This window comes from Chanodichthys erythropterus, chromosome 14 (genome assembly GCF_024489055.1).
Source record: "Chanodichthys erythropterus isolate Z2021 chromosome 14, ASM2448905v1, whole genome shotgun sequence".
NCBI lineage: Eukaryota > Metazoa > Chordata > Actinopteri > Cypriniformes > Xenocyprididae > Chanodichthys > Chanodichthys erythropterus.
In genome coordinates this window covers 33,592,209-33,619,748 of record NC_090234.1, presented here as the reverse complement: position 1 = coordinate 33,619,748, position 27,540 = coordinate 33,592,209, and the positions used below count along the sequence as shown (strand labels likewise).

The 27,540-nt window shown below is 37.0% G+C and overlaps 1 protein-coding gene across 1 annotated transcript in view; it reads left to right on the top strand.

The window, feature by feature from the left end:
- The window catches only part of ncam2 (neural cell adhesion molecule 2), a 128,358-nt gene that overhangs the window by 35,737 nt on the left and 65,081 nt on the right, over positions 1-27,540 (top strand). The window contains exon 3 of the mRNA XM_067410282.1: positions 21,304-21,378. Within this exon, the coding sequence (XP_067266383.1) occupies positions 21,304-21,378 (75 nt within the window). The remainder of the gene's footprint in view (positions 1-21,303; positions 21,379-27,540) is intronic.

The following is a 27,540-nucleotide window of genomic DNA, read 5'->3' as shown; positions in this document are numbered from 1 at the left end:
AAATTTTACAATGAATTGTTATTTTTCACTTCTAAAAACTGTTAATTTAACGGTATTTTACCGTAAAATTACATTAAATGTACCGTTAGATCTATTACAGTTATTCACCGTATATAGTACGGAAACTTTCTGTAAACCAATTAACAGTTTTTCACCGCAGCATTTTTACAGTCTTTTACTGTTAAAATCACAGTCATTTTTTACAGTGTAGATGAAACAGGTGAATCTTTAGCAGTCCTATAAAAAACTGTTGCATAAAGTAATTTATTTATTGTACCATGACTCTATGTAATGATAACGTACTGTATTCACACCTTGGCTTTTCTCTTTCCTTGGGTATTGGCGGCAGTTAATATGTACAACCGACTTATTGGTCGATCTCCATCAAGCTTGCATTTTTGCCATTTTGAACAGGTTTTTTTTTTTTCACACTCCACACTTTCGCTGACACATGACCTGTTGGCACTGCATTACACTTGTCTTTCATTTATCTGGAATACTGGATCCATTTGATCCATGACTTCCAACTTCTCCTGCACCCGCCCCCTTTATTAAACCACCACACCTGTTCCGGAGAGGTTCGGAGTGCAGTTTGATTTCTCATGGGCTGTTTTATAAATAGCTTTTCTTTCAGATAGCTGCACCTGATGGTCTGAGGAGGTAAAGAAGCTCTCAGTGACTCAATCCTGCTTTGTTTCAGGAGCTTCTGGGCCGACTGAAGGGTTGATACAAGTGTCAGTAGTGAGATCTGCCTGTCTGCCTCATGATTTAGTGCAGACTGGGCCCTCCGCTCAGCCTTGTCCTTTGAGACACTGCGGGCTGAGAGATGGTAAATAAAAGAGGTGTCGTGCTGGAGATAACGTAGGTTTTACTGCTAATATCCGTCTCAGGGAGGGTGGCTGGAATGGTTAATAAAACAGAGAAATGAAACTGTCACGGTATCTCTGTGCGGTTGGTAGGTCTGATGCTGTCTCTCTTCCAGTTTTGATACTCATTTGTTATTTGTGATCTGCAGAGCAGCCAAAGGATATTTTCTTCTGTGTGCCGTAAAGTCTATATGAACAATTCATACAGGATGTGGGAGGGTGCCCATCACATATATGGTGCACATATATATTCACATATATCTCCAATATGGTGTAATCTTTGATCTTGTAAAGCCTATTGAACCTTTAGAAACACACACAGACATGTGTTTTATGAGGACATAAAATATAAATGTTTGTCCGTAGACATAAGAATTTTTATACTGGAACAATTGTATATTCTCTTCATAAAAACATTAATTATTATGATTTATAAGCTGTTTTTCTCATGGGGACCAAAAAAAAAAAAAATGTTTTACAATCCTTGTGGGAACATTTCATCCCCACAATGTAGGGTTTACCCGGACAATAATAATAATAAAGTATTATATAATAAGTTCTCATGACAAGATAAAGAAGAAGAACAACAATATTATTATTATTATTATTATTATTATTATTATTAATAATAATAATAATAATTAGTATTACTATACAATGTTTATAATAATATAATAATGATAACAATAATATTAATAATTGTAATCATTATTACTGTTATCAGAAGTTATATAATAATACTATTTTATGTAATGATAGTTATAATTAATAGTTATAATAGTTGTTTTTGTATGTGACATCAGGCTGTTTATAACAACTAATTATAATTTCTCACTCTAATTAAATCTTATTTAGAAAATAATGAAATATTTTAAATTAAACCTTTAAATTAGTATTTCAGTGAGGTTATATTTCAGTTTTTAATTCATTTAATTTATGCATCATAAAATAAATTAGTCTTTACTAAAATAAATAATAGAATATGAATATTGATACTCACATTATCAACACTACTTATAAATAATGTATGGAATATTAAGTAAGCTGAAGTTACCTGATTCCACTAAGTATTAATTTTGTAATATCAGTAACAAATTAAATTTGTGCTTATCATTGCTCTATCATAATTGGCAAAGATTTCCAAGCAAAAAGACATGGACATGGTGGCGGACGGGGCTTGGATAATCCACCAGGGGGCAGAAGACACGTAATAGGTGTTTCAGAAAAATTGATTGGTTAATGTTTAGAGGTCTTAGAAAGCTGTCCTACAGCTTTAATAAGATGAAATAACTCAACTTTAAATCAAACTATAATGCAATCAGATTATGTGACATGGGTTACAGTACTTGTAATGTGTTACCCTCTACACTGTTAGGTTTTTACTGTATACAGTTCATCACGTTAATTTAGTGCCTGCATTCTGGTACTCTGAATCCTCATGACAGAAAATTATGTACAAAGCTCCTTTTATTCCTCACCCTATATGGAGGGAAGATGGATGAATGTGGCCTTTCGCGTCACACACTGCTGTGCATCAGCGTTCCGGATTGCCGTCGGAGACCCGCAACCCGCCTCTCCTTCACTCTCCTCTCTCTCTATTAGCCTGATGGATTGACCATTTGTCCTGAACGCTGGCCCAAAACCATACACGCAACTTGCAAGCCAAGCATCCATTTACAGCTTCAAAGTCTATTTAAGGTGCAGAGTCTCTTCAGTTATTCAGCACCACACTGGGTTACATATGGGGTTAAATAGACAATCTGTTACACTGATGGCTTAACGTCACGAGTCCCACGTCGAGGAGAGGAACAGTATGGTGTATTACTTTGTCAAGTAGTTCTTTAACACGATAAGTGACACTTACGCAGGTGTGACAATAATAGCACCTAGCTAGTCTTCAAAAAGTGTCATTTGAGAGACCATTTTATTGCCATGGAGGTGACGGGTGTACTGATGCAATAACATTTCTCCATTATTGTACTTTTGACCTCTTAGTGTGTTTTTCTAGCCAGTTTAACCATGACAAACTGATTTTAGGTCTTTTACCTATTTTCCAACAGTATATAAGGCAGATTTACAGTATAACCTGATGTACAATAGCCTGATGAATTGACTCTTAAACTACGTGGAGATGACCCTAGTTTAAATCTTGTTAGAGGCATTTTCTGATCCCTATATATCCTCTGGTCTTATTTCATTTACCGCTATGAGTTTTTGCCCTTTATTTCTGCTCTTCACTGTTACTATCCTTATATTGTTTGCTCCTGTTCTCTTATATTTGATCTCTTTTCTTATGGCTCATAGCTTCTCTTTCAACTTTGTTCTAGATTAATATTTTATGTAGTATAGTAAAAAAAAAAAAATGATGTAAATGAAGTGTAAGCTTCATTGATGTTCATTGTTCATTCTTTGTGTAAGAAATATTTTAAAATATAACTTTTTTGCTGCGTTTCATGTCACAATTCATTCAGTCCACAAAATTAGTAACACTTAACCTAAATGTACCTCTGTTACTAATATACATCTATTACACAGTACATCTATTACGGCACATATGCACAGCACATCTCTTAAACTTTGGCTTGCCTTGTGATTCACTGAAACTGTGCCATATTTGGTGAGGTTTGATCATTATATACTATAGTAATGTTGTACTTGAAATACCATGTGCTTTAATTTCGTTCCTCTACTTGATTTTATACTTATAATTGTTTGTTTTCACAGGCATTTCAGCACATCATGCAAATTTAACACTACTTAATTGTGTCTTGTATTAAGAATGATATAACTGAATATTCATATGCTTCTCAGATTTGTTGGATCATAACAAAAGCGGCAGCTGTTGTCTGTTGTCTCTTGACAACCTCAGCACTTCATTACGATTTTCTGGGACACCAAATCCCTGCATTTCTTGCAAAGATGCAGCCTTACACAGATCCTGTTTGATCATGCGGTTTGATTGGCGCCATACCATGCTTTGTTTGTTTGGTCTTTCCTATTTTCTGCCTAGTTAACTCAAAGCTCGAAAAACAGCACCGTAAAGATTTTGATGGAACCAGTAAAAGCAGAATCAGGGCAGAGACAGTATTTTATGAACACAGCCACTCAGCTGTCGGCAGTGATGAGTTGAGGATTATAATAAATCCGCAAGATTATGAGAGAAGAGTGAGCAACATCTACTTCAACAGTCTCACTGGTTGGTCCCGTTAAAAAAGAGAAAGAACTAAGGAAGATGCTCCATCAACTATAAATACCACAATATCTCACTGCTCTATAATAAGCTGAGGACACATTCCAGACTGCCGAGTGTTTCCATGGTCTCTGCTGCTGTTGCTGGGCAAGTGTTTTCAGCTGGAGATATTGCGCTCAAGCAAACACCTTCATTTATGGAAAGGGATGCAGTCCCCGCAGCACAGAGTCAATAAAGTGTCGAAGATGAGTTTGTGTTTTCCATATGGCCGGGGTCACTCCTATTGCGAGCTGCTCAAAGAGGGTAATTATGCCTCTAAGATAACAGTGTAGCCTATATTATCTTTCATATCACGCTCACATGTTGATACAGCTCTCCTGAGACGGGGTCTGGGATGTCCTCTAAAAATCATAAGGAGGTCCCATCACCAGATCTGTCTGTCTTCTGTCTGTCTGTGTCCATCCATCAGTAAATTAGATGAGTAAATTCTGTTAGTAGGACTAATTTTGTCACATTTACTGACAATCACACAATATCCTACTGGGAAAATATTAATAACCCATGACATTTTTCTTTCAAAATATGTTTTGTGCTAGTGTTGTTGCATCCAAATTATTTTGGGGTTAAAGATCAAGTCACAATATCTAATAAAGGCCTTAGCAAGCAAACATTGCACTAGACCACATTACTCAGAGTTTGGTTGTGCTTTGGGTAAAGGGTAATATTTAGGGTATTTTTTATTCTAGATAGCTTATTGAAATGTAATGGTGATTAATGGGAACATGGAATTTGGTTGATAGTTCTATGAAAAATGAACATTTAAAAATACAGGTAATGTATAATTTAAAATGATTTTCCTTTTCGCACTGATAGCTTAGTGATCCATATGTGTTTGGTCTGTTTGTCTACGTGGATAGTTGTACAGGCTCATGTATTCTCCAAATTATCATCTGTTTTGAGACTAGTCATATTATGCTGCAAATAGCAGAAGAGCAAACACAAATTCCTTCTCTCACCATTTGACCTCTTTTCCAGTAAGGGAGCCCTTCATGTGAATACTGTAATCAGATCTTAACACCCTCCTGCTGCTTCAGACTAGTAATACAAGGGTTTATCCTGTTATATGCTGTGTCTAAATAGGCCTGAGAAGTGCTGTGTGCTGAGCAGTGGAACGGCTGATGTTCAGTAGTAATGGTTAAATCAAATATAACCTTTTTAAGGTCACACTAACTGTATCGGGGGGTGGATCACTATCTCCACTCCTGTTGGCAGTCGCTGCATAGCTTTGCTTCATTTTTGCATAAAGCTCTGCTCAACTTTCTCAGTTAATGTCAAAGGAAATTTGTTGTGGATAGCTTTCTTTCTGATTGCCCCTTTTAAAGGTGCCCTCGAATGAAAAATTGAATTTATCTTGGCATAGTTAAATAACAAGAGTTCAGTACATGGAAATGACATACATTGAGTCTCAAACTCCATTGTTTCCTCCTCCTTATATAAATCTCATTTGTTTAAAAGACCTCCGAAGAACAGGTGAATCTCAACATAACACCGACTGTTACGTAACAGTCGGGGTGTACGCCCCCAATATTTGCATATGCTATAACTGACATTATCCATTTTTGTGATATTTGTAAACTGTCTTTCTAAATGTTTCGTTAGCATGTTACTAATTTACTGTTAAATGTGGTTAAAGTTACCATCGTTTCTTACTGTATTCACGGAGACAAGAGCCGTCGCTATTTTCATTTTTAAACACTTGCAGTCTGTATAATTCATAAACACAACTTCATTCTTTATGAATCTCTCCAACAGTGTAGCATTAGCTGTTAGCCACGGAACACCATCAAACTCATTCAGAATCAAATGTAAACAATATAATAGTATGCAATACTCACATAATCCGATGTATGCATGCCGCATGCATGACGAACACTTTGAAAAGATCCATTTGAGTGTTATATTAGCTGTGTAAACTTTGTTTAGGCACTGTTTAAAACAAGTGCGAGCTCCGTGGGCGGGGGAGCGCCAGATTTAAAGGGTCCGCACAGCATAAATCGGCTCATATTTAATGATGCCCCAAAATAGGCAGTTAAAAAAATTAATAAAAAAAAATCTATGGGGTATTTTGAGCTGAAACTTCAGACACATTCAGGGGACACCTTAGACTTATATTACATCTTGTAAAAAAATGTTAAAAAAATGTTCAATGGCACCTTTAAAGTGAAGTATGTAATTTCTACACCACCAAATGTAAAATATATTATCATAACAAATCAGCATCACTGAAATATTTACACTTTTTGTTTATTTAAAGGTGTTATAGGTGATTCTCTACAGAAAAAAAATAGTGTTATACAGGTTAAAAGTCTTATATCCTTATAGCAATCTCTATGTTAAACGGTCACAGACGATATACGTGACCCGTCACGGAAACCAGGGACACAAGTCGGCAGCACAACTTTCGAGCAAAAATGAGAAAGAAGCATTTTTTTTCAAAATTGGTGATTTTCGTTTTTTTACAGAATCTGTTAGTTGAGATCATGAAGAAGCCTTTCCGTGTTTGAGATATCAGTATTGGTATATTTAAAAGCGTACATTTTGAGGTTGAAATCGGCATGTTTTTCGGAGATTCTAGCATGCAGTAGGGGCGTGTCATGTCTGTGTGTATTTCCATACTGGGAAGCGTGGCTACTTATTATGCAGCGCTCTGGCCGGCTCTAGCTGATATCAAAATTCAATGAAGAACCGTGGCCGTTACACCGAAAATGTTTTGAAGTGCTTCTTCGACAAGCCGGATGCTTATGAACAAGTGCTCACTGATTCTGAAGACGATCTGAGCGACGATGAAAGCGGCATAATAAGACATTACCTCTCTGGAGTCGGGTAACACGCCGGCGCATTTTGCAGGATTTTTTTCACATTGCAGCAAAACAGACTTAAAATACTCCGTCATTCAGAGACATAAGTAATATATGAATTGAAACTATAGAATGTCTTCTTTTATTTGTGTACACTCAGAGTAAAAACAAAATGTTGTGCTTTTTGTAAAATAAAGAAAACTAATATGATGCGTGATCTCTCATCTCCCTCTGAACGAGGGCCAATCTGATAGTTCTCAGAAAAATGAACTGTAACTTAGTGAATACTAATCATAAAAAAATTATACTTGTGTCTGAAAAAATTTTGAAATGTCAGGTTTTAAATCGTGTAAGTCAAATCGAAAACAAACATTCTGTGTTTATGTAATCTGTATGAAAAGAGAGCCATGTCAGAAGTCTGTGATTCAGCTCATTATCCGCTAATGCGGCCACGCCCACGGAGGGAGCGCTATTCAGACGCAAATTCAGTCAATACATGCATTCATCGTCTCAATTGTGTATTTATTGTCTTGAAAAGTGTTTTGAATAGCCATAGTTGGCGATCTCTGGCCTCTGTTAGTCCAGTTAGTTCCTGGATTGCCTATTCTTCTTTAACAGGCTTCTCAGCTGAGAAAATTTCATTTCATGATTATAGTGACCAAAATGATCACGGTTATCACAGAATCCTGTTCAAAAAGTAAATTCACCAAGTATCATGTGGAAAACCAGCAAATAACAAATAAAATTTGCATCAATATGTACTTTTGCTTTACATAAACATTAAAATAATAACATTAAAAATGATGGGCAGATTTTAAAGGAGTGTCTTACAACAATCTACAATGCACAAGTTCAAATAGAGTTTTGACAAAAAAAGTCACATATTTCAGCCTCTAAATCATTTTTATAAAAGTCAAAAAAGATAAATTACTGACATTTATAATGCACATTAACCTTTATTATTAATAGTATGCAGTCCATGCAGCTTTACAGGGGGTATGGTTTATCTAAATGAGATGTAAATGAGCCCTATTGTCACTCCCAGCAGGTGAGAACAGGTGAGAACTGCAACTTTAGAGGCGTTTTTCTCCCTACAGAGCTTTCTTGAATGCCTACCTTCAAATGGCCACAACTTCTCCAAACATTATCAGATTTCCATGTGTCACACATCGTTGGAAAGCTTGGAGACTACACTTTCAGAAACTGTGAATAACTCAAAATGCCCCAGAACCGACTTGTGTCCCTACTTTCCGTGACTGGTCACATATTTTATAAATATATCGTCTGTGAAAGGCGTAGGACCATGAAATGTTCATACAGTCATTATATTCAGACCAATTGAAATAATACAATGTCCTACCTGCCTGTTAACGTATGTTTTTACATTCCCTCGCGCACCCCGTTTGTGCAGACATTATACGTCATCAACGCGTTTCATGCTATGCAGTGTTTATGTAGACAGACGTCAGTCGTGAAGCACTGCAAACAAACAGCAGCCACCTTCTACAGTTCCTGCTGAATCAAAATAATGAGCTTATGCTGTATTAACGCCATAACTACCATAATTAAGAGATGGCAGCCCGTGACGTTCTAACCGGAGATGTTCACGTCCTCAGACTCGGAATTATGCATTTCCATGTCAACAGTATCAATGCTGAAATGAATCTGCAGAAGTCAGGTATAAGCTCTCTAAGTTGTTTACATTCATTATTGATGGTAGTTTAATGCCATCTCTTGTGACACTTTGCCAAGAGCAGCTGTGTGTGTGTCTTCATATGTTTTGGAGGAGGCGTGGCTTTGGAAACGCTCTGAAGGGAGGTTGGAATGTTATGATTTAAAAGCTAGCTCACTATTGCTAGCCTCTCCGAAAATGTCCTATTGCACCTTTAAATGAAAAGTTCTGATTCTTTCCTGCGTTTTTTCTGTTTAAAGAAATTTTTATTTCTCTAATTTTTTAGATTTTTTTTAAAGGTTTAAAGGGGGTTTGAGAACCACTTAATACATCCTTGCTGAATAAATGTATTAATTTCTTTTGAAATTCTTAAAAAAAAAAAAAAATTACTGACCCTAAACTTTTGAATGGTAAGTGTATTATTTATAATTTGTTACAAGCCAAAGCCTTTAGAGATTGACATCATATCCTGTTGGCCATATACGTAGTGTCTGAAATGATTTTGCATGCTTGAAGTCTAGTGTGACCACAACGCTATGCATTTGGTAAGTGGAAAAATCAGCTGTTGAACTTTCAAATTTCATTAAAGTCTTAATTGATACAGGAATAACACACTAATCATGTTTTCCATACCTAATCTATGTCATTCCTCTCCATGATGATGATCTCATTTCTGTTGATGACCCTTCCTTAGCCTTTCCCAGGGTTCTAAGGTGTACAACTCTCTGATTGGCTGACCACTTGTACTGAAATCAAACCGGCAATCAGTGTAGACAAAAACAAACATTTCACGTAACCTGAGCCTGTGCCACAGGGCCAGTCTGTGTTCCATCCAATCAGTGTCCAGGGTGATTGGCATAGCGCTCAATCCCAGAGAGGCCTCCTTCATCCACCTCGAGTCCCTGCTCCACAAATCACACAGTGACGGCACAGGATCCAGTGACTTTGCCATATATCACACCCCATGCGAGGGCACGCTCAATCAGCGTCATTATCCTCCTCCTGCTCGGAGGAGGGCGGCCATTTTAACTGCACTGATTATGCTAATCTGGTGACAGGGGACCACCCTCGGTTGATGTAGTGGCTTATTAATATTTACTGACAGCGTCCCAGCACGGGGGAGTGTGTGACATAGCACTGGATCTGTTGGGAGTGCTGACACACTGCCGCACTGTGTTTACATCCCTTCCTTTCTGATGTTCTACAAACTGTTCAATTAACGCTACAAAGACGAAAGCATTCGCATTTGTATATTTATCATTTAGCCACTAGCAGATCGTGGTAGTGGTAGGACATTGCTATACGGACATGGAAGAGAGTTGAAGGGGATAAAGGAATGGATGTGTCGGTGTGACAGGTTTCATTTTTGAGGAGAGCTAAAGCGATAGACCGCCAGTGGGGTGTGAGAAAGAAGATTGAAGAGTGAAGAGAGAAATGTATTTATTTGTGTCAGGGCTACACAAGCGTGGTGAGCATTCCTCACTGTTTGTTTGGGGTTGACAAATAGCACAGTCCTCCTGGCACAGACTGATTGACAGTATTGAAGACTGTGTGAGACATCAACAGTGTGTCTACAGAGGAGACAGCTTAAGCCAATCTGTCTTCAACTCTAGAATAAGGAAACGGGGAGCAGAATTATGTTGTGCATCTATATATTAAAGGGACGCCCAACAATGGCAAAATTGTTGGGATGGATCGGGAAGCGGGGGCGCTCGGGCCTGGGCCTGGGTAAATTTTGAGGTCTGGTACAAATATGATATATAAAAATACATAGGCTACAGGTCCATATGTATGCACAATTAATCATTAAAATATTGCAATCTCGAGTCTTTATTCATTTATTAAGTCTTTATTCAATATTTTTTTACAAAATGAATTCATTTAAATTAAAATGTTTTTAGAACATTTAGACATTTATAAATTGACTCATTTATAACATTAAATACAACATTTTATTAGAACCTCAAGTAAATTAGGCTACATATTAATTTGTTTGGTTGTCTGATGTTTTGTTTTCACGATCTCTATTTCTGTCTTTAAAAAAATACAGATTATCCAGAGTAATAAATTAAGCTTAAAAGAAAATATATCTGGCATCTAACTTATAGGCTACTATTAGCACTATTAAACTGTACAGTCTTACAGACTAGGATGTAAAATGTAGCTACAATCTTACAGACTAATAATAATAATAATAATAACTTTATTTATATATATAGCGCCTTTAAAGTAGCTTCTCAAGGCGCTTTACATAAAACAAGCGGTAACACTTTATAATAACTGCACACTATGAAGCATTAGTTAAGCATTAGTTAATAGTTATTTCATCACTTATAAAGCATTAATAGACATTAGTAAGTAGTTTATAAATACAGCTATAATTGCTTTATTCTTGATTTATAAGCATATATATAATGTGTTTAATAATTGTATTTTCATACTTTATTAATAATCAATTTATCATTTCTAAATTAAGTATTACATTATTTACAGACCAGTTATTTAGGAGTTGTCAGTAGTTCATTTAGTAAGTGTAAGTAAATGATTAATAAACTATTTAAACATTCATTTATACATCTTATTATTTAGACACATAATAATAGTTACTTTGTGTGTTAGTAAATGTTTTATTAACACATATTCCTACTGCAATTCATGATTAATTCAGGTAATTATAAAACTTTTAGAAGTAGTCAGTTAACTATTTTTATGAGCTCATCTAAAGTGAGGACTATTTATGCTTTCTAAAGCTTTTATAAATGAGATTTAAAGGTTCAGTGATCTTCTGCACTGCTGTTCTCTAATGTTTTAAAGTTAGTACCGAGGTAGTTTTGACACTAGGATTATGTGTTAATAAAGCATTTATTAACACACTGAGTAACTAATACTATATGTCTAAATAATAAGATGCATAAATGTACATTTAAATATTTTATTAATCATTTACTTACACTTCCTAAATGATCTTATGAACCACTGACAACTCCTAAATTACTGCTTTGTGAATAATGTAATACATAATTTAGAAATGATATATTGATCATTAATAAAGTATGAAAATACAATTATTAAACTCATTATAGATATGCTTATAAATCAAGAACAAAGCATTTATAGCTGTATTTATAAATGGCTTACTAATGTCTATTAATGTTTTATAAATGATAAATTAACTATTTACTAATGCTTAACTAATGCTTCATAGCGTGAGTTATTCTAAAGTGTTACCAAACAAGCAAATGAGAATACAACACACACAAAGTAAAACAAGTTATGCATATACATATGAAAGATAAACAAGACAATCAAGAAAAAGCTACTCAAAAAAAATGAGTTTTTTAAATATGATTTAAAAATACTTAAATTCTATGCATCTCTGATGTGAGGAGGGAGTGCATTCCAAAGCCTAGGAGCGTAGGATGAGAAGGCCCTATCCCCTACAGAACGAAGCCGTGTCTGTGAGACTGCCAAAAGACCAGCTTGTGAAGAGCGTAAGTGACGCTTGGGTGTGTATAAGGTTAAAAGTGCAGACAGATACTGGGGGGCCAGACCATGCAGTGCCTTATATGTAAGCATGAGGACTTTAAAATCAACTCGGAACCTAACCGGAAGCCAGTGCAAGGACTTGAGAATTGGTGTAATATGCTCATTTCTCCTGACTCCGGTCAGGATCCTAGCAGCTGAATTTTGCACTCATTGTACTTTTTTAAGTGTGCATTTAGGAACCCCAGCCAGCAGGGCGTTCCAATAGTCAATGTGGGAAAACACAAAAGTATTAATAAGCCTTTCAGTCACCGAGAGCGATAACATAGAGTGGAGCCTAGCAATATTTCTGAGATGAAAAAAGGAGTTCTTTACAGTGTACTGAACATGAGAGTCAAAAGACAAACTTGAATCAAATATTACTCCTAGATGAAGTCTAAGATGAAGTCTTTATGTAGCCTACATTAACAATGATTCGGGGCAGTTATAATGTATTATAATGCTTTTTTTCAGTTGACAAAAACATTTTAATTAGTTTTGTTAACAATAAGGACATACTTATGGAAGCCCGTTTCTGCCACTAAATAAAAAAATAAAAACAGTAATCGCAACGTTTTATCTTAATCACAATTGCGTGATATAAAGTCCGAATTCTGACTTTTTTCTCGCAATTCTGACTTTTTCTCACAATTGTGAGTTTATGGGCCCTATTTTAACGATCTAAACGCAAAGTGTAAAGCGCACGGCGCAGGTGCACTCAGGGCGTGTCCAAATCCACTTTTGCTATTTTAACTACAGAAAAACGGTCCGTGCGGCGGGGCGCATTTTTGAAATGGGTTGTCCATATTCTCTTTATGAGTAATGGGCGTAACGTTCAATAAACCAATCAGAGTGTCATCTCCAATTCCCTTTAAGAGCGAGATGCGCTCGCGCCATGGCGGATTGCTATTTACATGGCGGAATTTGTTGGCGGAAAAGCTGAACGCTTTTCAAGCGAAGAAACCGATCTGCTCGTGCGTGAAGTTAAAGCGGGCTTGCAAATGCAGACTTTCAAACAGCTCCGCGTGATGAGTCAGTTAATATGTGTGTGTATTGGCACGATTGTTCAATTAATTAGCCAATTTCGTTCATCATTATAAGTAGTAATAGGCTGAATTGAAAATAGATAGCCTAATTCTAATACACGCAATGACTATTCATCATTACATTTTTATATTTATGTAGCCTACACAATAATATTCTTTTACACTGTAATCCTTTTGTTTGTAATATTTGGCATGTTTGTGTGATGCGCATCCCTGTGTGTAATAAGCAAAGTCAACGCACACTGTGGACACGCCCAGAGGCGCAGTTTCTACCAACGCGCTCTAACGAACAAAATATTGCGGCAATGACTTTAGACTTTAGACCAGGTTTGAGTCTATGGCGCAGTCTATTTTCAGATCCTTAAAATAGCAATGTGCCGGCAATGTGCCTGAACACACCTCTTTTTTAGACCAGCACGCCCATGGGTGCACTAACTGGCGCAAATGCATTTACTAATTTAAGGACGTGACGCTAAACGGGAAAACGAGAATGGCGCCGGACGCAAACTAGCAACCACACTTGTGCCTTGCATCGCATTGCGCCGGGTGTATTATAGGGCCCTATATCTCAGAATTGTGACTTTATAATTCAAAATTGTGAGAAAAAAAAAGTCAGCATTGTGAGAAAAAAAGTTGCAATTACTGTTTTTATTTTTTTTTTATTTAGTGGTGGGAAACGGGCTTCCATAAATATTTGACCCATGCGGCTTTCTTTGTTGCTTCTTTGTTTGCTTCTTGTTGGAAAATAGCAGCTCAGACTTTGTTGATAAATATTTCCTTTTTGTGTTAAAAAGAAGAAAGTCATATGAGTTTGAAATTACATGAAGGTGAGTAAATTAATTCTTTCTTTTTTTTTTTTACTTTTGGGTATTAAGGTGAGGGTTTCAACCCTTAATATATGGACATAAACAAGTCTTACATGATCCTTTTCCACTCTCTCTTTGATTTTTCTATTTTAAGAATCCTGTGTGTAAATCAAAGTGAAACAAAATTACCTTTTACAATTGACTAACCTCTTTGCAAAAGAAATGACTAACAATTCTTACTTAAGTTATGCAATATAGTTCTCTTCCCAATTTTGCCTTTTTTCAAAGCCAGCATTACATTGTTCACGCTGATATGTGCCACACAAACTGTAAGGTCAGGCTCTAGTTAACAGGAGCCTTGGTAAAAGACTTCAGTCCAGTCAGAAGGGATCCTTTGGGAAGGTTATGAATGCCCTCCTTAAATTGTGATTTTTTTTTTTGGTTTCTCCATTTTCTCTGCTCATGTTTGCCCTTCTGTCAGATTAATATCAAACAGGGAAGAAAAGCAGCTCTCATCACACATAAAAAAAAGTGATGTCTTTGCATTTAATTAGCACAGCAGGAACCAGACAGCAGGGAGAAAGAAAACAATTAACATTTCCAACATGTCCCTCTCTGTATTGCACATATAATCTCATTTAAATCTGAATTCAATCTAGAAGGAAAGTAAACATGTCAGATGTCAGACATCTCTCTGGAATTGTTTATATCGTAAACGCATTAAATGCGGAACATTTGTAAAATTACACCTTGCAAAACTGTCGATACGTGTGATAAATGAAAATAATAATGAACTCAAAGTTAATGGTAGGTCATCTGGTCTGAATAAGCACATTTGATAACAGCTTATCTGCACTGTGGATGGTTAGCATCGTCTTTGTGTATTCAGGTCATTCCTCATAAGGGAAGGATTTTACATGTATTCAGAACTTGATTGGCTTCAGTATGAGCGTCTGTCTTGCATTCAGTCATATAGCCACTGAGTTAAAGCAGATAAGACTTATCCCTGTTCGTACGGCAAGCGCGCTGGCTGCATTGTCAGCCTGAAGAGTTGAATTCAACTCATTCACATCTCCCTTATTTAAGCAGGTCAGTCGGTGTCAAGTCAATTCCGCCACGATAATAAATTCTCACGGACTAGACGGAGAGTCTGATTCAATTTCTGTACAATGAAATCTTAACCTACAAACCCCAGCAGGTTTCTCGAAAAAGAAGAAGTTCGTGCTCAATTCTCCTTTGGCTCTGTTTATGAGAGTTTCACAAGAGCTTGACCCTTTCCTTTGCCGCTCGAATCTATTTTGGCGACTTACAGAGCTGGTTTGAAACATAATTAGATAGCACTTTTGGGAAAACGCTCATCCCCAGACAATTTTTGGGGTTTGGTTTGCTCTGAAGGATTTGATTTGTACAGATCCCAAAGGTTCTAACTACATCTAGTCTCTGTTAAACCACTAACTTTGGTCGGGTCCATCTGTGGCACATAGTGTCTCGGTTATCAGTATCTTACACCTTGGTCATTTCTATTTCCTCTGAGAGAGATGTAAGCAGGCAGAGGGGACAGAGAGAGATCTCTCAGTAGTCATTTACTCTGACATTTCGGGTGCAAGGGAATGCACAGAAAGGGACGGGGGGAGAGAGGAAGCAATGTAGCCATCCTCTCTCTAGCACTTAAATTACCTCTGTGGTAGAATCCAGTCTTATCTCAGGAGAGAGAGAGAGAGAGAGCGAGCTGTGCAAATGCCCAATACCATCCAGTAGTTCCTTCAGACAAGGTGGACAGGTCCAGACTGTGGAGGGAGAGGTTAAAGAGGAGCCACTTTAATAGGAAAGCCTGCAATAAGGAAAGACAACTTTTCAAACCCATATAATTCTTTTGACACTACAGTATGTGAAAATAAGTGAGTGAATGTTGCTGTCAGTTTACAAGTAAATGTATGATTTTTCAATGTAGTCCATTTAGTGAGAGTTCACTTGGAAAGTCTTTCGTCCAACAACTTTTAGCAATTTGGATCTTTTGAACTTGTTTAAATGAATCAGGTTAAAAAAATGTATTCAGTGATTTGCTAAAATGGAATTTCACTGAAATCTATCTATCTATCTATCTATCTATCTATCTATCTATCTATCTATCTATCTATCTATCTATCTATCTATCTATCTATCTATCTGTCTATCTATCTGTCTATCTATCTGTCTATCTGTCTGTCTGTCTGTCTGTGTATCCGTCCTTTTTATCTATACTTTTTAACAGTTGTTCTCCATTCATCCATCCACCTATCCATCCAATCTATTCTTTCTATCCGTGGTTCACTCCATCCATCCATCCATCCCAGTCTCTGCAACCTGACATCACCGCCCATGATAGCCGCTAAGATGGTTTTGGACCTGTCCTGTGATATACATTAGCCAATCAGCATCAGGTTCAGACAGTGCTTCAGTTTGACTGATTAAGAGGAACTCATTCTAAAGATCAGAATTATCCCAATAAGAATGAGAAAGCCTAGTGCTTATAGCTGCATGATTAATGTTTAAAAGATCACAATCTCAATTCAAGCACCCACGCAATCTCATTTTATTAATGACAACGATTCGCCCATGTCTATTAAACCTTTGACAAAATCCTACCGGAACATCCAAATCTGTGTTTGTGCTGCTGCGCTGAAGGAGAGCAGTTTTGAACCACTCAGTAGTTATTTCTGTGTTACAAATATTCAAATATCACAGAAGTACTGAGATAAAAGTTTAAAGTGTAAAGGATATAGGCTAAACACTGATGTCTACGATAGTGATCAAAATGGAGCAAACTTTTTAAACTAACTCGACACTTATAACTGTTGTATGAATTAAATTTTACACCATCGAATCATTCTTTCAAAGGATTTGTTCGAAAACATTGATTCCAGTAATGAAACAAGTATGTATTAATGAGTCATTGAATTAATTCAAAATCATTTTTTAAGTAATTAATTCAAATTAATTTAACTTTTTATCAGCAATTAGACCCCAGCAATTAATATTTTGTCAGGACCTCTAGTAAATTACATGTAATTTTGTTTAGTTGTATATTCAGAATCTCTATATGTGATCTCTATTTGAATCGAATCAAAAAATCGTGAATCTCATTTTATCCAGAATCATGCAGCTCTACTAGTGCTCCATAGTGAAATGCTAAATGACTGTTGTGTAGCCCTTCAGCCTGGGGGCTTTGCACTGCTGCCTGCTTAATTACCGCTAACTCACCTCTTCCACACAGGCTTTTTGTTCAGAATGGCAAACACACCACAGAATTACAGTAAAGCAGAGAGTTGTGTCTGCACCTCAGGCCCCCATTGATTTCAGACTGTTTTTATTGGTCTGGGTTCCCACATGAGCAAATATTATGAGGTGGACCCATGCACTTTATTTTACAGCTTTTAGTTATCATTACAGAAGTTTCTTGCTGCTATGTCTCAGTAATTTTTTTATTTTTGTTTTTTGGCATGTATTGGTATTTTGGTGTATTACTTATTTATTTTGGCACAGCCCGCACATTTGTGGCTGGCTCTCTCCATTTGCACATCTAATTGCTTTGGCACCTCATCTCTTCAACTCCCGCACTCTCCCGTGCTCTTCCATTTTCTGTTTCAGAGATACGCACTACCATCAAAACACACTTGTTGTGTGCCACTGCTTGAAATAGACATGTTTAATGCCAAAAATTTGGATTTTCCTTATTGGTGGTCTGATATGTTAATAGTGCCTTTTTTGTTTTTCTTTTCATTATCTCAGCTCGTAAATTAGTGAAAAAAATGCTGTTTTCTATATTTTGCTTCAGTGACTGCTGATTCATATCAGTTTAATTAGATTATTTGGCTGACAGACAGTTAGGTTTAATCAGAGAACCAACTCTTGTGTGAGTGTGAAGTAATTAATTGCGTTAATTACATTTAGTTCCAGTCCTGGCTCTGAGGGAAGTTGTCAAAGATAACCTACATGCTATCAGAGCTCAAACTAGGAGATAAAACAGGCAGGTGTGAATGACCAGAGAAAGAATGATACTGGATGGATGGATGGATGGATGGATGGATGGATGGATGGATGGATGGATGGATGGATGGATGGATGGATGGATGGATGGATGGATGGATGGATGGATGGATGGATGGATGGATGGATGGATGGATTTTCACTATCATGCAATAGTTTTGGTCAGTAAGATTTTTTAAATGTTTTTGAAAGAAGTCTCTTATTATCACCAAGGCTGCATTTATTTGATTACATATACAGTAAAAACTGTATCATAGTGGAATATTATTACGATAAAATGTAATTTATTCCTGTGATGGCAAAGGTGAATTTTTAGAAGCCATTATTAGAGTTTTCAATGACATGATCCTTCAGAAATCATTGTAATATTCTGACATATCTTATGTTTTCTTTAAAGATTTCTCATGTTAACGTTAAAAACAGTTGTGCTGCTTAATATATTTGTAAAAAAAAATGTGACCTTTTTTCAGGATACTTTGATGAATAGAAAGTTCAAAAGAACCTTATTTTTTTAAAATATATTGAAAAGTCTTTACTCACTGTCACGTTTGATCAATTTAATGCATCCTTACTGAATAAAAGTTTTAATTAAAAAAAAAGTAAATACATAAAATATTACTGACCCCAAACTTTTTAATGGTAGTGTGTACATATATGTTAAATAAATGTTATTGAGTCCACTTGGCACCAGCAAATAAATCTTTACTTAATCAAAAGAACAGTATATGGTCGTAGATTGCATCACTGCTACATCTGCCATTTATTGCTGTTTGTCATTTTAGGGGCGCATTATCTTGTCTATCTATGTTGCTTGTGTGCCAAATTTTGATCAAGATCAATGTTTATATCCATGAATTATGCATTTTCTTTGACACATTGGAATTTCTTGAGGTGAATTTTGCTTTAGGTGAAATCAAAGACATGGAAATATGTTCCAGGAGTGTGAGTCTGCTTAAGTATAGCACAGGCAGTTTGCCTAACATCCTCTCTCATCAAACACTTTGATTACAGGTGTTAATGTGCTCAACTCAAAGTGTACAATGTAATAATATCTTCAAATCATTTTTACACTATATTAAGTGTCATTTTGTTCATTAACTCCTGACACCAAATATGTAATATTGTTTGAACAGTACAATAAGTGGAAAAAAAAAAACATAATAGGAAGGCTTGTTTTTTTTTTTTTCCAAAGTAGTCTTGGGGAGTAATTATATTCTGGTTGCTACGGGCAGCAGCTCACATACCCTCAGACTTGTCTCCATCCAGATGACTAGTTCCAGCCCCACTGTGCTGTAATTAATCATTACGCCAGATGCCAGTGCTTCCCCCGTGAGCTCAGTCAGTGTGTGTTTCTTTGTGTGTTCGCAAGTGTGTACGTGTGTCCAGTTTGCTCTTGACTCTTGCATGCCGATGTGCGAAAATCATAAAAAGAACTGGTCATTCTCAGATGAACAGAGAGACCTCCAGCTCAAGGAGTTTGTCCACTTTCTCGCACATTCATGCTCCAGCATGCATTCGTATTCTCATTCATATGCGGTCCGCTGCCCTTACCTCTACCTGAGCCACAAATTCACAGACCACTTTTAACAAGGAACCCCGGACCTCCCACTGTCATCTCCGTATGATTGGCTCTGTGGGTAGAAGAACATGGTGATTTCATCTGGTACTGAACAGTTCTCAAGAAAAAATATCACTTGAAATCTCACTAACCCTCATGTCCCACTTAATTCAAGTGACCAAATTTCTTTATTGCATGTAACACAAAAGGAGTTATTTAGCATGCTCAAGCTGCTTACGATACGCTCACACACACACACACACACACACAGAGCCAAACAGATGCACGTGTACACCGAATGCCATTCTCTTCCGCATCTATTTGTGCCTAAACGGACACATGCATTCAAAAGATTATCAAAATGCATGTAAAACAACTAGACAATTGAGAAAGAAAACCAGATGTGTAACAGTATTTTGGATCCGCTCATTCGGCCTTAAAGTGACAGCAGCCTAATATTCCTGCTGTCTTAAATGTTAAACAAAAGACAAAGAGAAAAATCACTTTTGTAGTTTTAACACATTAATTATATTTCATTTATACAGTGAAGACTCTGCAGTGTTACTTTACATTTGATTTTTCAATTTCTGTACCTGAATACTGTTAGAGTTACCTGAAAAATATAAAGCACTTTTTATTTAATTTGTATCTTTGTTCTATTATATTTATTTATACTTGTAATTTGTGATATGTAATTATTTTATATGCATATTTACTCACCTACAAAATCACCCAATCATCCTAGAATGATTAATTCTTTCCAAATAGAGTTATTCAATTCACCATTTTTTTTTCATATCACAGTATATATCGCAGAAAAACTAAATATGAACAATTTGTTCATATATATAGTCAAACCAAACATTATTCAGACATTTTTGATATTTTTTTAACTAGTGGGTGCAGAACACTAGTTCATTTATGTAAGTAAGGATAGCAAAATAAAGTAAACTGTGACATATTATAAATATGTCTAAAATTCTTCATACAGTGGACTACCAGTAAAATTGATAAATTTGGAACCAAAAATTATTCAGACACTTTGACATGACCATGTTTTGCTTAAGTGTTATCTGACATAATTAAGATTAATATTTTCTGATACAGTTTAACCCTGAGATCTTGTCATATTTTATTACCATTTTTTAAACTATAGTGAATAAACTGTATTAATGAATAAAATGTTCAAGGTATCTGAATAAATTTTGGTTTGACTGTATATGGCACTCCAAGTTGTCATCATTTAATTTCATTGTGTGGAAAAGAGCAGCTTGGAAATTCTGCTAGTGTTCATGTTAAACTCTATAAATTCGTGAATCGCATGCTAAAACAACGCAGAAAAAGCCTACAAATAAATAACTCTACAAGCGGGTGCAGTTCATTCTTAGTGGATTCCTCACTAAAAGTGAAATGCAATGCAAGAACAGACCACATATATATATATATAAAGAAAAAAGGCAGATCAAAGCTTTGTCTGTCTTGTGTCCTTTTCTTTTCCTCACTTTTTTTGTACCAGGTGCTAGATGTTCCAGGCTGGCTAGCCTGATTGAAGTGATTGGGAGGGGGCTTATAGAAGTCTCGCTGTACCCTCTCATCTCTCCCGCTTGCAAAGACAGTTTTTTTGTGCCGCCTGTGGTTTGGTGTGATTTCTGTGGCAGGAACATGTGAAGCACTCTTGTTGTACCTGCAGTTCGTGCGCTGAATTTTTGATTGCTACCTCTCTCTCATCTCTCTCTGTCTCATTGTCTTTGTTTTCCAGGTGTCCTCCAGGTGTCAATCTCGCTAAAAAAGGTGGAGCTGAGTGTTGGAGAGTCCAAGTTCTTCACATGCACAGGTCAGATCTCTCGCAGCACCTCCTGATCATGTGTCTGACACTGATGTATATGAGACAGATGCATAAATGCACACAATTTACGTAGTGCTGACTCGAGTAGTCGTTTATTTAGGTTGAATGGCTTAAATAACGTCTCCTGTCTAAGCAGTATTGAATACAAAGACTAAGGCTTTCTTGTTGATTGTGTGTGTATTTTTTAATATTTTTTTCTTGGACTGACAGCTGTTTTTATATTGATTGTTTTATAGAGGTGGATCGGGGGGGTGGCAATAGGTTGCTTTGAGGGAATTTTACCAAATATTATTTTTAAGGGCTGTCAACATTACCAATTAAACAATTAAATTGTTTATTTTGTTATGTTTATCACATTTACTGAAGTTGATATTATTGTAGTCAAAATAAAAATAAAATAAAAATTTCATTACATTGACAGACATAGTTTGTAATAGTAAAAATAAAAAAATAAAACATTTACACACACACTAATTTTTAAAACTTCATGGTCGTTAAGTTTTTTATTATTATTATTATTTTTTTTTTTAATTAATACTTGTATTAAGCAAGACATATTAAATTGATTTTAAAAGGATTTATATTTTTACAAAATATTTCAAATCAATTAAATGTTCTTTTGAACTTTCTAAACATCAAAATCTATTTCCATTTCTAAAATAAAAATTAAGCAGCACAACATAATAAGATTTTTTTTTTTCATGCTCACCAAAATCAGTATATTAGAATGGATCATGTGACACTGAAGATGGAGTAACGGCTGCTGAAAATTCAGCTTTGCCATCACAGAAATAAATTACATTTTAAAATCTATTAGAATAGAAAACAATTATATTAAACTGTAAAAATATTTCACAATATTACTGTTTTTACTGTATTTTTATTCGAATAAACGCAGCTTTGGTGCATTTAAAGTATTTCGAAAGACTTATTTTAAAAACATTTTAAAAAAATATACATTAGTGACCCAAATTTTTGAATGGTAGTGTACACATACAGTGTAACACACACACACACACTTAATATTTTTCTCACAGAGTATAAACACACCTTAATACATATAAATGGTAATGTCATGTTTGGGAGTCCTTGCCATTACAAAATCTGTAGTCTAAACACTACAAATCAACACATTTCCCTTGCTCAAAGTTACTTATCATTCAAGACCAGTTAAGTGTTTTCTGTAAACTGCAGCTCCTAAGCCTGTTTCTTCTTGCACACTCCAGGCAAGGTTGTGTTTGGACAGTGTACTGGAGGAAATGAGTATGGATATCCATGTGCACAGGGGTAGATTATGTTGGGCAGGTTTTGTGATGAAGCTGGGTGCTGTTTTTCTTTTCCACATGGCTGAGCTGCTGTAGTCAGGTTGCAGGGCTTTGGTGCGTGAGCTCCAGGCACTACCTGACAGCATGCTGTAAACAGGGTGATGCATGCTGACCCCTGCTGGACGCCGGCCAGATTGCGGGTGGTTAGCACACCTGGTATGTGTCTGGAGATATGAAGGGTGCACACATACCCTGCAGACCTTCAGGTCAACTAGCTGAGGCAAACCAGCATGCTTGCCTTTAAAATAGCTTTGGGATATGCAGGGTATGTAAGTGAAATTATATTGCTTTGATGTATTTATAAAGTTCTATTTTTGGCTTACAGTAAGACAGATAAACTCTTTAATTTGGGTGCTGCATATTTTGGAAAAAATTAGCTCCAGGAAAGTAAATGTTGCACATAATGGTGGATAAGTGTAGAAAAATGATTAAAAGACTTATAATTTTTTGTGCAAGCCTATTTTGAGCAAACAGCTAGTTCAGTACATACTGAAATTGAAAACATAAACAGGTCACAGTGGCAGTATACAGTGTCTTTGATGTCTAAAACTGATCATAGGCTCAGTCTAGATCTAGTCACATCCTTGCTAGTAGTGGTCATTTATTAGAGCCTCACAACATAATGAAATAAAACTGATATTGTCAAATGGATTAATGCAATAATCATGTCACAAAGGTTGTGATTTAACAAAATATATGCTGTACCATTTAAGAGTGAAGCGCAGCACATTGTTCATTTATACAAGTGCAGTTCGTGATAGTACAGAAGCATCTTGCAATTCTGACTTTTTGTTTTTGAATTGCATGATATAAACTCACAATTATGTGTAATAAAGTCAGAATTGTGAAATATAAACTAACAATTCTGAGATATGAAGTCAGAATTGCAAGAAAGTGTCAGACGTGAGCTAACGTTTTCCCCTCAGAATTGGGCTTCATAACTCTCACAATTAATGTTTATATCTTGCAATTCTGAGATGAAAAAGTTGCAATTGCCTTTTTTTTTTATTATTATTATTCTGTGGCAGAAACAAGCTTCCATATATTTTATATGTATTTTACAGTGCAATAGTGTACAATATAACAATAGTTTATTGTAATATATTCCTTAATTTGTTTAAAATTTTAGTATTTTGTTGTTTTTGTTTGTTTGTTTGTTTTTAGTTGTTTAAATAACAACTAACAATCATATTATTTTATAAACATTACATTTGTCAAAATTGGCAATTTGACCTATGAACACTCACATTTTCACTCACATTTTTCTTTTCTTTTTTTCCCAGATCACTCTCTAAAAAAAGTCTGAGTTAACAAAAAAGTCATTTTTTTATCTTTGTAAAAATAGTTTTATGTTTTATGCAATATCATGCAGTCTTAACAGTGACTGACAATACTCGTTTTACTGGGACAAGTGGGTTAAGTGTCTTACTCACAGTGTTGATAGCTCATTGATCCCCCTTGCAAAGCTTGAACCTACAATCTTTTGGCTGCCAGCCTAGATCTTTAACCACTATGCCATACAATAATTATTTCACTTCCCAAACTAAACTAAGCTTCGTTCACAAGCGAAGACAATTGAACGTGACCAGCAAAGTGCACTAAGCTCTGTCCCTGAGCCCTTCAACCTCTAACATGTCATCCCAACCCCTTCGGCGACTCCTCCGTGGTCCAGCTTCTGCCGGTTGCTGCCATGTCCTCTCCTTGAACCCCACACATCCCACAGATCAGCCTCTGCTCCTTCGCTGATAACCCCCTGCCCACTCTCAGCATCTCTCCCCTGGCAGAGCTACATCACAGAGCCGGTTGCATCCTCGGCCTGCCCGTCTGCCTTGAGCCGCAGTCTCACGCTCCCCCGTAGTGCAGCCGAAGGCCCCCGTTGTGCAGCTGATTGATCCTTTGAGCGGAGAAGTGCTGCACCATGCTGATGCTTTTTATGACCTTCCAGCAAAGCAGGATTTACAGCACCAAGCACATTGGTACCAAATGTGGGTTTGGCCAGCCGGACTCTGCAGGACAAAGCACGTTATTGCAGTGTGTGTGTTTGAGAGACAAAGAGAGAGTGTATGCCATTACCTGAGGCTTAAGACCATACAGTGCCATTTCATTCTGAAACCGGCAGCACATATTTTTATTTGCTGGCAACTCGTCAGAATGAAAGCTTGATGGTTTACCATTTGAAAATGAGATGAAAATATTAGTATTGTAATTTTACAGTAAAATAAAATTCTTTTTTACAGTACATTAAAAGTACATTATTATTACACATCAGTACATTATTACAGTATTATTAAATATTTCATATTTTTCATTTTTTATTTAATAATAATAATAATTAATTACAATTATTAATAATATTATTTTAGTCGTATTGAATTGGTCAAAAACAGTCTCTGCTCATGAGGGAGGAAAGTGCCATGGTGTAGACTTAGCAGGCCCCACCCTTGGGATGGCCGATGGAGACATTGCCACTGGAGATGGAGAGCCAGGTGTAGCAGATGAACCGAACAGCCCACGCGACACTGCTGGCACTGGAGACCGGGGTGAAGCCACAGGGATGAGTGTCCGAGGTGGACTCAGGGAACCAGAGGACTGAGGCGGAGCCGGTGGGACCAAGGATGGTGGTGGAGCTGGGGGGATGGAGCCGAAGCTGTAGGCAGGACGATGTCTGACCAAGGTGGAGCCAGTGGGACAAGGGAACCAGTTGGAGCTGTCAGGACGATGGTTTCTGGTAGAGCCGAGGGAGGGAGGATCCAAGGTGGAACCGTCAGGTTGACAGGCCGCTGTGGGTCGATGGGTACTGAGGCTGAAGGTAGACCCAGGTGATCCTCCATACTGGGAGAAGCTGGTGACTTGAGGCTCTGAGGCATATCCGCAACTGATGGTGTAGGAGATCCAGAGAGGCTGAATGGAACCTGTGGAGGCAGGGCTGAGGAACTGGCTGTCAGAGGAGGCAGGAAAGGGAGCCTGGGAGGGATCACAGGTGACCAGGGACTGAGCGGAACCTGCAGAGAGACAGGAAGTTCAGGGCTGGGCAGGAGAAACAGGGAATTTACCCCTCAAACAGCTCCATAAATTCCTCTAAATAGTTTCCAGAGGCCATGTCCATCACATCCACAGTGGTGGGGTTGTGGGCAGGGCTTTACTCCTAGCCCTTGTTAGTTCACCCAGAAATGAAATTTCTGTCATTAATAACTCACCCTCATGTCATTCCACACCGTAAGACCTTCGTTCATCTTAGGAACAGAAATTAGGATATTTTGATGAAATCCGAGAGTTTTTTTTTTTTTGTAATTCTCCATTGAAAGCAATGAAATTACCATATTCAATGTCCAGAAAAGTAGTAAAAACATTGTTAAAACAGTCAACGTGACTACAGAGGCTCAACCTTAATGTTATGAAGCGACGAGAAACCTTTTTGTGCGCAAAAAAACTAACAAAAATAATGACTTTATTCAACATTTTTTTTTTCTTCCCTGTCAGTCTGTTACGCAGTTGGTGCAGTGCTGTGTTTACGTGTTTACGGCAGAACCCTGGCTTATTATTGGCTGGCTCCTGCATCACACACTTTCCTCATGCTGCACACATGAACAGGCGTTGGCCAATATGGAGCCTCCGTTCAGATGTAGAACCTGGAAGCACTACAACGAAAATAGCGCAGCAGAATGACAGAGGAGAGACGAATTTGTTGAATAAAGTCATTATTTTTGTTTTGTTTTTGCACACAAAAAGTATTCTCATCACTAACATTAAGGTTGAACCACTGTAGTCTCATTGACTATTTTAATTATGTTTTTACTACTTTTAATTTTTAATTTCGTTGCTTTCAATGGAGGATAAAAAAACTCTCAGATTTCATCAAAATATCTTAATCTGTGTTCCAAAGATGAACGAAGGTCTTACAGGTGTGGAATGACATAAGGGTGAGTAATTAATGACAGAAAGTTCATTTTGGGATGAACCTGCCCTTTAACACTCCCTCTGTGATGCACGGTGTTACGGGCTCATGCACCTGGTCAGACTCTCCGTGTTGATCTGGCTCCTGGGACGATGTTACTCTCCATCCTCATAGCGGGCTAGGGCTCGTTCATTGCAGCAGGCCAATCTCGTTTATCTGTGGTGGGCTCTCGTGTCTCCACAATGCCGGTTGTCGGTGGTGCATGGCTGATCTCTGCATGTGGAGTGGGGCTGGTCTGGTCCTCTTCCAGGCCGATGGTAAACAGGGAGTTGGTATTTACCAGCACCCACTCCACAAATGCGGCAAAGTTATCCCTGGTTCCATCCGCTGGAATTCTTGCCTTAGACCGTGGTAAAAGACACAGAGTGAGCGGTCCAGGTAATGTCATGCTAGATGTAAAAAGTCCCTTGTGTGGTCTTCCAGCAGATGGTCACCCTGCTCCAGGCAGAGTATCTAAACTGCAGGGAAGTCCATGGATGAAAAACAAAAGGGAACAAAAAAGGGAAAAAACATTGCAAAAACACTGTTTAGTCCATTCTTCGGGCACCAGTAGCTGTGGTGAATGAGTCACACGACAGGAATAGTCCAAGAAAAGACAATTTTAATAAACAATCTAACACAGGAGAACATAACAAGTATATCATAGATGAGAACGAACAAAGAAACAGACTGAAACTCAGGATATAACTAGACAGGAACTAATGAGGTAATTAACAAGACACCAGGCGATCGGGATAACTAATCAGACACAACGGGAAACTGGGGCAAAAGACAGGCACCGAACTAAAACATAATGAAACATATCATAATTCTGACAATAAATATCATTATTATTATTATTATCATTATTATGCAGATGCACTCCCAAAA